This window comes from Gymnogyps californianus, chromosome 2, assembly GCF_018139145.2.
Source record: "Gymnogyps californianus isolate 813 chromosome 2, ASM1813914v2, whole genome shotgun sequence".
NCBI lineage: Eukaryota > Metazoa > Chordata > Aves > Accipitriformes > Cathartidae > Gymnogyps > Gymnogyps californianus.
The window spans coordinates 111411559-111422408 of NC_059472.1; the positions used below are offsets into that span (position 1 = coordinate 111411559).

A 10850-nucleotide genomic window follows, 5' to 3' on the forward strand; every position below is an offset into this window, starting at 1 on the left:
CCGAGGCGGCGCGCGGCCCTGCGCTGGCCCCGAGCCCGCTTACCCTGCCCGGCGGGTCCCAGGTGCCCGGTCCCGAGTCGCCGGCGGCCGGGAGCGCTCGCGCGGCCTCCGCGCTGCGCGCGGGTGACACACGCATACACACGCACCGGGGACACGGCCCGGCGGCGCGCGGCGCATGCGCGGGACCGGCGGCGGAGGGGGGGGCCGCGCCCCGCCAATCACGCGCGCGGCTGCCGCCCTCGCCCGCATGCCCGGAGCCGGGAGAGCCTCTCCGCTCTCGCGAGACCTCGCCCCTCCCCCTCCCTCCTTACCCGGGCGGCTCTCGCGAGATCACGCCTCTCGCGGTAACTGCGCCGCGCTCGCCCCGCGGGCGGAGGGAGGGGGTGCTTCCGGGCGCGGGGGGTCAAAGGTCGCTTCCGGCAGAGGGATGTGGTGGCGCTGAGGGGAGTGAAGTCGCTATCGCGGGCTGCCCGCCCTGCCGGGGCGTCTCACTTTCTGTCCGCCCCGGCGCGCTCGGGAGGCCAGAGCTGGAGCGGTGGAGGCGCTCGGGGAGGGCTCCGCGTCAGGCCGCGGGCGGATGGGGTGGGGAACGAAGGAGGGGGGGGCGGTGGGCGAGGCGTCCCGGGCAGCAGGCGGTATTTCTCCGCTGAGGGATCGCGGATCTTGGGGCGCTCCTCTCCGGGGTACGCGGCGGAGGGGTGGCCTAAGGCCTCGGTACCCCCGCGTCTCTTCCGCAGCAGGGAACGCTGGCTGCCGTGCGCACGCACTGTGCGGGCACGGCAGCCCAGCCGCTGATGGCTGTCACGGAAGAGCTCTGTTTAAAGTTTCTAACGCTCAAGCCGTGTATACTTTATTTATATTTATACATATACATTTAGGTTTTATATACATTTTTAAATATATACTCAAGCCAAAAAATACTTCCTTGTCACCCCATACCTGCCCCATTCAGATAATGTGTGTGAGCAGTGTAGCAGTAATTTCATTCTGCCTTACTGTGCAAAGTGTGTTCATGTTTTCCTAGTGGCTTTCAATTAAAAATGCTGGAGTAGAATGTAAATCGCCTGTGGAAACTAAGAAAGTGGCAGGAAAACACACAGGCTCAAGCTTTCCACCTTCCCCCAGTTTGCAGTGTTAGTGTCCTGAGAGCTTTCTGTGGTTGAAATCAGCATTAAAAGCATGAAAGCCTGTAAAGCTCCAAGAATCGGCACTCTTTGGAAAACCTGTGAGCAAAGTGCTGTGGCGGGCAGAATATCAAGTTTGCAGGGGGATTTATTCATTATATGAAGAAGTGAGAACAACTGGTTTTAAACATTTTTACAAAACAAAGTATTTAAGAGTTTTGTGTATATTTCTACACTGAAAGATGTAACACAGGTCGCCTGAGAAGACAAAATTCAGCAGAGGAGAGCTACTGAAATTTCCTTTAAAGTAAATTGTATTAGAAAGATCTTTTTCAGATACGAATGTGTAGAAAGGCTTCTGCCACATCTGATAAGAAGTAGCTCTAAACTCTCCACTAGCTAGCTAAAGCGCGAATTCCTGTCCAATTAGTAATTTTCATATGAAGGATGTAACTTCATAACAAGGTTTTAATTGCATTTGGTAGCAAGTCTGTTTTCCTCTACTCAAGCGCAACACGAGCAAATACCCAACTTGTGCCCGCCCCGCCTTACATCATACCACACGGTGGTAACAGGAAGGGTACGTCCCTCCGAGGCCTCAGATGAAATCTGGGGCCAGAGCAGAAGTGCAGCAAGCAGAAATGCACGCCATCTTGAGATCTGCAGGTTGAGAAGTGATGGATGAAGACGTTTCAAAGAAAGAGCCAAAGTGTTCACCTGCTGGTGTGTATAAGCATAGTGGGACCACTAAAATGTCATTTATAAATTTCTGCCTTAAGTGAAATTGACTGAAAATTTAGTATTTATAATATTGTAATAAAGTAAGGCAACTTGGGCAATACATTTGTAATCTTCAGTTGAACCAATTGACATACAGGCCATCAGCTCACCAGAATTTACAGCATGGTTAAGTGAGATGAGAGAACAATTACACATTTCATTTTCAGGCCCCTCTCTCAAATGTTTGGAGTCTGAAAGGGAAGCGAAAAAACCCACAAACTCACAGGTGAAGGACAAAATTAATTTTTCTCTTAGATAAAGGCAGCGGGTTAAACGCAAGGTTTAGTGACGCATGCAAGAAGATGCAAACAGACTGCAAAGAAAGGTTTCCTTCCTGCTAACAAACTGCTCGGTCATTGCTATCGTTCATGATCAGCAGAGTTGCTAAAGACACATTAAAAAGTGAACGTGTGTGGGAGTATGTTGTTTTCTCAGCAAGTCAGAGCAGCAATAAGAAGAGACCTAATAAAATACTCGTGAGATACCAAGTTTGCTAAAGCTGCCTTAAGTCCAACTTTTTCGTAACGCTTGTTCTCTGTTTGAACGTCTGCTTCGGTGGGAACTGCCCTAGCCACACAAAGATGTTTCTAGGCCACAGACACAGGAGTGGGGTCGACTCCATGAGATCCTCTCTGCTAGAGCTCTCCCCACAGCTCTCCTCTCTTTTTGCAGAGGGGAAAGAAAAAAATGCCTTTATTCAGTCTGAGGAACTGTTTCAAGGGATTGCAGGAATACAGGACTGTGGGGGAAAAAGATCACTGCAGTTCCTTTCGTATGAATATCCGTCCGAGGTTATGAGCAGGCTGGGTGAATGTTAAATCCTGTGCTAGCTGCTGACAAAGCACGTGATAAACCACTCTTATTTTTCCCCACAGAAACCAGTGCGCTACTGTCACGCAACCCTGCCGAAAGTCTAAGCGAATTTACGTGCTGGTGCAAGGTATTACTAAAGCAATTCAGACTGAGTACCTCCTCAGTCTGATTGCTGTAAACAGCAAGAGGCATAAGGCAGATTTAGGATTACCGTCTCTATGTCCTTTGTTCTACTTTAAAAGTTGATACAATGGAGAGAATCTCATGTGAGCAGGTCTCCTCTCTGTGCTGCTTTGTTCCACAGAGCAACACCAGTAATTTTTCATAAAATTAAGAATTTGCATAATTGCAAATCATGTAAAACCAAGCAGTATCCTACACATAGTATAATAAAGAGTTTTTTGCTTTAGCAAGCTCATGGGAGTTACACACTTTGTTCATTTACAGTAGTCATATGAAGGGGCCTGGTCACCCTGGGGGAAGTGATGCCCTTTACCCTTCCCAGTTTACCCTGTGTACTGACTACTAGTAGTTCCCAATTACCACAGCAAATCCAGTGAATATATCATGATCATCATTTAAACTGTTTTCAGAAGTGAGTACTGAACTAAAGGCTGATTTCTGTACGGTAAAAGCTTATTTCTAGGTGGGCAATGTTCTTCTCCAGTCTGACAGTGGAACCAGGAACAGGATAAAATTGGTTTCTCCATCCAATCAATATTGGCTGAAGCACTTGGGGTATTCCACAGTAATAAAGCGATTCCTTCCTGGAACAGCCCATAGACTAGGAGAGATGCTGGAGAGTTAATTCAATCCTTAGGACTGATCCTAAGGAACAGCCTTAACGTGAATCTTATTTTGTTTCCTCTTCCTTAACCCTGTGAAGCAGAGCAGTACCCTGGCCTCACCCAGCCTCAGAGCTGGGCTATATGGCACTTTGCCCGCCTCACGGTGGTTCTTCGACTGCTCGGCATAAGCTATGAGAGCAGACAACGGCCGTGCAAGGCATTAAGGGTTCAATCAGACCTATTATGTCTCCTATAATAATGAATGTATGCTAAATTTTTGTAATGTTTAATATTACTCACGACACCTGTTATTTTGACTTGCTTTAGTCAAAATAGTCACTGGAGAGAAAAAAAAATGCACAATGCAATCAAGGAGTGATAACTGGGCCAACTTGAAAGGGGGCTCCAGAAGGCAGTGTAGAAAAGCCTATGGCCAGGTGACTTTTCCTGGTTTTATTTCATGTAGGTCCTGATTATTAACTCGGGGGTGTAAGAACTCTTGCTGAACTAGAACCTAGGGGAAAATCACTGCTATTATAAGGCATGCTTAACTCTGAACAGTAAAGCAATTCCATTGCTTCCTGAAAAATAAACATTTTTTTGCTGTCTTACACTGCTGAAACTAACTTCAATTTAGGGTATTTCAGGTTTCCTTCCAAACTTCTGGGCTTCTGATTTCAGACTCTGATGAAGTCTCAAGCTCTTTCTTCCCTTTTTCTGCCCTCTCTACCTTTTGCTTTTTCATGATTTTATTGAATTTCATGACTGGAGCTGTCACTCTGCTGCCTTTACTTCAGCTCAACTTCTTGAGCTGATTTTGTTTCATTAGGTATATCTGCCATACCATCTTGAACATCATACTAAGTGCTTTAAAAGCAGAATTTGTTGTCTTTCCTTAGGGATTTAATAGTCTTCTGGCCACCTTGCTATCTAATTGTTGTTAGCTAGCTTACATACATACTAGTTATGTTTCTATGTAAAACATGACTTAACAATACACAAAACCAAAAAAACCCACCTCTTTTCCACTGTTGTATTTCAGCTCTTTGAATCCCTCCAATGGTTTTCTCTCTTTTTCTAAACCAAAGCAAAAGTATTCCTCCTGTCCAGGTCCTGTATATCATCCACTTCCAGCAAGCCTCCTTTTACAAGTGTGTTATTTCACTCCACCCTTCATCTCTCTGTTCCAACTCACATTTCTTACAAACGTTGTCATCAAAGCATTCATTACATATTTCTCTAGTTATGCACACACACACACATGCACTTTCCTTCAGGTTTTCTCTTAAGATGCATGCCGTGTGGAGAACAACCACATTCATTTTTTCTCTTCCTTAATGATGTCCCTTAAGATGGTGAAGGAAAGAGCCTGGTATGCTGGCCCACCTGCCATTTCAGGAGAGAAGGTCAGTGTCCAGGAAGAATTACTCTGACCTAGACAACGGTGCATTTATACTTTGTCAAACTGTGTGTACCTATGAACATGCTGTGCATCATGAAAATTCTGCGCAACTTAGGGGTCAGTAGCAACATACCTCATATATTCCCCACCGTGTTAAGTGCCGTACTTCCCAGACTTTGTCTGTGGCTATTGTGGAATAGCTTATCTTTCCATAGTGGCCTAGAGGCTGTTCTCAGCTTTACTGATATCCTTTGCTGCTCATTGTGTACCTGAATATTCGGCAACTATGAAGAGGTTCTCCAGTGTGTGTTGCGGCACACACAGAAGCACACACAGCAAAACAAGTACATCATCAGGCTTCTGGCACATTAAAAAAACAAAAGCAAAACCCAGAAAGCCAACAACCCTACATCATAGAGGCAGTTGTAGAGACCGTAGATAATTACACAGGACAGATCTGGACAATTCAACACAGGCTGCAATTTCCAATTTACTCCCAAGTATTCATTAGCATTTCTGGAGCAAGAATATATTATTTGAAAGAGTTGTGTGATTAGCAGTAGAGCACTGGCGTTTTCGCATGTGCAGTGAGCCTCATAACTTGTCAGAGAAGCTTCTTAACTAGAAGCTAAGCTGCTAATGACAGCGAGTTTACTCTGCCTGGAAATTGGCTACACCAGGTTGTAGAAGGATTTGCCAACAGCAGTCATGTCAGTGTTGGCAGCACTCAGCCGTCAGGCGATGGCGGCATAGGATTTGACAGTGAAAACTATAGAAATTCATAGGTTCCGGACATAACAAAACAGACCTGAAACAGATTCCTTTCAGAGAATGAAATCCTTCAGAAGCATTGAAGACATTGATGGCATAGTGCCAATTGTTGGCTTCCCAAAGAGCCAGAAAATTTAAGATGCATTACAACTTGTTTCCACAAGGCTTGGTGGGGAATAGTAAATAGGAGGGAAAGGAGCACCAGATTAGGTTAGAAGATATGTTTTGGCAGTGGCACCTGCGGTGGTGTGGGAACCAGTGCTCTGAAGAGGTCAGATCTTGGTTGTTCCACAACAAGCTGAAACCTTATGCCATAGGAATGGTGTTTGCAGGTATCTCTTATCTTGCAAGGTATTATCATATGGTCAGCACATGAAAACAGAGTAAACGCTGGAGAAAAACACACTTGGAAAGGTGCAGCCAAAATACCATCAGCTCCAAAAGTATTTGGATGCCAGCTCTAGAAAATGAGCCCTTAGAAAAGGACGTCCCTAGCAGCCATCCCATGGAGGGAACTTGGGCTAACACTTAGGTAATTTTAAAATTTTTTTAAAACCTCAACTCATATTCTGTTTTTTACTCAAATACTTTGTTGGATCTGCAAAAGCACATTAAGGCTCCCAAGGGTCTGTTCTGAGTGACTATCCACCATCTTTAATGTAATACAACTGATACAAATAGATGCTGAGCTGGTCATGCACTAAGGAGGAGGCTGTGCTACATGCTTCATGGGCAATGTTACCACTTCTTTTTTTGGTAAGGTTTTTGTTGTACTTTCTTCCTTCCTTTTTTCAAGTTTCTGTGTCCTGGCTTTGTCACCATGATGTGTAAAGTCCTTAGCAATATCCTTCTGGTGCAGGGCAAACTGTCAATCCATCAAGATAAAGAGAGATATAAAGAGTTTTCAGTAGTCTGAGGATCTTTAGTTTTCAGCAGAATTCCTCAGGGCTTGTTTGTTGACCTGATAGGGATTTTTCCTTAGGGTTGGTTTTTTTGTTTGTTTGGCTTTTTGGGGGGATGGCGGTGGGGAAAGGTGTCTGTTTTTCTTTTTCTCCTGAGCAGTAACATTTATCTAGCATTCTTTGAAGGTTTGTTTCCAGTCTTCCAGTATCAACCTGCTTTTTCTCTTACAAAAACAATGTCATTCTCCCAAGCACACAGAAAGCTAGAAATTAAAATTTCTGTGGTGTCTCTAATACCTGGCCTGAATTTAATTATCTCATTATCCTAGAGGGCTTGGGTTTTTTTGGTTAAGCGTGGAAGTCTTAGAAGACATCTTATTTTTACTCTCTGAAATACTGTATGCATTCATATGTTTTCTAACCATTTTACAAAAATAGTCTGAGGTCCACATATACTGTCTTTTGTTCAGTTTTGGGGTTTTTTTTTGTTACTACCTCTGCTATTTCTTGACTGCAGTTGTATTTGTATCTTGCCCTAAGATTGTCTAGTGACTGAAGTGCAATAATTCATGTTTCCCAAGGCACTGTGGAAAAGCTGGCTAGATTAATTATGTCAGTGTTTGTTCTTCCCAACCAGAAGAATGTTTCTATGAACTGGGAACTCAGCTGTTGGAAAAAACAGAGGATAAAGACCTGTGTATTTGTTGATCAGGACACAAGTGGATTTACCAGTGAAATGGCAAATGCAACCCATACACTAGAAAAGAGTTGAGAGAGATTAATTTTTCTTTATGTCACTGTTAGATCATTAAGTCTGCGTCTGTTCTGGTCATTCTTATTCAGAGAAAGCTGAATTCACAACATGAGCTGAAAAGGCTATGAAGATCATCAGTGATACCAAGATCTTAATTTCAGGGGAGACTGGCAGAGCATGGTTAGTCTAGCATAACAAAGACAAGGAGGAAATCACACTGTTCTGTAAATTTAGATTGAGGGTAGCAAAGGAGATAAACACCTAGAAAGAAAAACTATTTGCACTAAGAGACAGAGTTAGGGAAGGCAGCTATAAACAAACTGTCAATAAACACCGCCTGGAAATGTATGGGTTTTATTTATGAAAAGAATGGGGTTTTGGAGTCATCTGCTAGTAGAAGAAACCAAACTGAAATCCAGCAAGGGATGGAGTTTGACCAGTTTATGAAAGGGATTTCATTGTTTATGAAAGTGATGTAGTTGCCTGTGATAGTAGGAGCCTGAACTTAGTGAAAAATAAGAACCTTTTCTATCGTATGCCTTTATAGCTAATTAATTACTGTTAGGGTTTTGGCTTTTATAATAGTATACTATTATGTGTACAAAACTTTCCACACTGGGATGGTGTTCAGATCATCTGCTTGAGCAAAAAGCTGAGGTAGGAGCCTGAAGCAGGCTACTTGAGAGAGAAAAAATTCACTGCTCTAGAACGGTCATCATTAGCCAATATGATTCAACTTCACCCTTTTGCATCTAGAAGAAAAATGCTCCTAGTCCGCAACTTTCAGCAAATTTTCCCTGTTTCTGTATCAGGAGAAAAAAAAGCAACATCTCCCAAGGCTTTTCCTATGGAATATGCATGTTTCTCTTAACATCTCTTCTCCTCCTTTAAAGGGTCCTTTCAAAACAACAAAAAAATTCTCTTCCATGCCTTTAGTCTTCCATTTCCTTTCTTCGGGCTTCCTTGCTAACTAGCATCAAACCGGGCAGAGCTTTCTGGCTTTTCAGCCCATGAAACGTCCCTCCTGAAACAGGCTCATTGCCTGCTGATGGGAGACACTTGCACAGTCGCCACTCACCCCAGCTCCTTTGGGAAAGCAATCTATTAATTCTTCCCAAAGCTATCAGGCTAGAACTTAAGTGGTTGATACCAACTTCATCCACTGCTGAAGCAGTCTTAGCAATGGATGAAAAGGTATATGCTGCCCTCCACAAACTTAGAGCGCAGAGTTCTTTTCAAACTTTTAACTTCGCAGTTCATAAATATTCAGAACAATCACCCCGTTTCTTAACTCAGGATGCATTTCCTCTGCTGACTGAGCCCTGCTCAGATGTACCGAGACCTTGACTCACTCAAACATTCTGGAACCAGCTGAGGGAGCAAGCAACAGCTTGCAGCTTCATGTGAAGGCCTACTTTACATTTGACACCAAATGCCCGGTCCCTAGAATAAGAAGGGCAATGGCTGGTTTGAAGCCATGATAGCCCCCTATACAAATGCTTTGGCAAATCGTTTCGCAGAAAAGTTTCCCTAGAGGTCAGCATAGCAAAGAACATGAAACCAGAGACTAAATTCGCACGAGTCGCACGAGTACTTCTGCTGCGAGAAATCTTCTGTTATCCTCCAAGTGCCCTCATAGGCATTGCCTCCGAGCTGCTGCACTTGGGACAGCTTCTAATTCTAAAAGTAAACTAAAACTGTTCATGCCATTCCCCGCTCAAACTTAAGACTGAAAGCTAACATTTTTAACAACTTGATACAGCCTGGGAAGGTGATATGATGATCCTCCACGTAAATTAGAGAATTCTGCCTCAGAAGTTATGGGGATTAACTTTTCAGAGGTGCCAAACATTTGCAACAGACATCCGCTATGATGTGCAAGAAGCTATCTCACTACTTTATCTCAGTTTTTCCAATACTAAATATAGGTAAGAGCCTACTTTTTCACATGAGCAAAACGCATTTTTAAAAAAAAACTCTTCCCTTCCCTTCCTTCCCTTCCCTTCCCTTCCATCCCTTCCCTTCCCTTCCCTTCCCTTCCCTTCCCTTCCCTTCCTTCCCTTCCCTTCCCTTCCTTCCCTTCCCTTCCCTTCCCTTCTTCTTCCCTTCTTCTTCCCTTCTCTTCTTCTTCCTACCTGCTCCTTTTCCTACCAGTACATGCTGAGGAAATCTGATGACATTTCTTCCCAGCCCTGCACTAGCAGAAGGCATTGAATACCCATAACCACGTCCCAGCCTAGGCATTGGCTCTGTCACCTTGTGGGAAGGAGGCATGTACCTTCTGATGGGGGGAGAGCTGTGGATCATCTCGAGATAACCGGACCATCTGCACCAAGTTGCAAAAAGCCAGTGTGAACTGCGGTTTTTGAAAGTCTGCTGTGTTCATCCAGTTCATCTCAGTTTCCACAGGATGGCAAACCCCCACATCTCTTACACTAGCCAGGCTCAAAGATCAAGCCCTCAGTCTGAAGCAGGACATGCTCGTCCACTAAATGGTTGCAAATCTTTTGGAGGTGAGCAATACCTGTTCATTTCCACGTGGATTTTAGTTTTGCTCCTTGTACACATTTTTAGAAAGGTCTGATCTGTTTCCTGTGGAAACACATGCTAAAACAAAGGAGCCTGAGAACAACAGTACTCCATCAGAGAGAAGGTCCATCTGGCCCAACACTCTGTCTCCAAAGTGGCCCACCATCCATGTCTAAAGGAGAGCATATGAGCAGTGCAAGTCTACTTCTGTCAGGGTCCTGGGGGTGCTCATAGGCCTCCATCGCTGGGACCGGCCTCCCCTGGGACCCCCACCCTCACCGACTCCTGCCTAGGGCTCAGGGGACGTGTGTCGGCCCAGCCTGGGGCCTTCAGTCCCTGCCTGAACAATGGATGTTTTAGTTGTGCTTGTCTCTGCCTGTCTCCTGGATGGGTCTGGGACCTGCACAGCAGAGAGCTGCTCTCCTGGATGGAGCCCTCAGACCTAGGTCAGAGCTTGTCAGGCATAACTCTAGGCATAACATAGCATAACTATTCTGTCTGTCCTGTTCTATTCTATTCTATTCTATTCCCTGCGCTCACTATGAGTCGAATAATGATGAGACTGTTATTTGCCTGAAATGCCAGGGGTTTTTCAGCTCCAAAAACACTTCCAAGGATACATAACACAAAGGATACAACTGGAAACACAACTTTGTTTTCTGAACTCTTATTTTTATTTTTTCAGATTTTCTAAATCTGTTTCAGAGCCGATGCTCACAAGCATTACCACAATGGCCATGCGCAGGCAGGAGCAGGCTGATGCGTTCTTCAGTTTAGCTTGCAAAAACATCCTTTGCAGCCTGGCAAAGGCCACTCACAGAGCTACAGAAAGTAGCAGCAGGAATACAGGCCAAGCAGTCCCTGTTTCCTGAAGAGTGAGAACATGAAGAATGAGTATCAATCAGGACTGACCACACACCAAAGAAGAACAAGAAGAAGAAGTAGAAGAGGTGTGTGGTACAGTGGGTTATTTTCCAAAGTATGACA

General features: G+C 44.7%; 1 protein-coding gene across 1 annotated transcript in view; it reads right to left on the reverse strand.

The window, feature by feature from the left end:
• CDK13 (cyclin dependent kinase 13) overlaps nucleotides 1–136 on the reverse strand; it is a 47602-nt gene extending 47466 nt beyond the window's left edge. The window contains exon 1 of the mRNA XM_050890905.1: nucleotides 44–136. Coding sequence (XP_050746862.1) covers nucleotides 44–136 — 93 coding nt within the window. The remainder of the gene's footprint in view (nucleotides 1–43) is intronic.
• Between the last annotated feature and the right edge of the window lie 10714 nt (nucleotides 137–10850).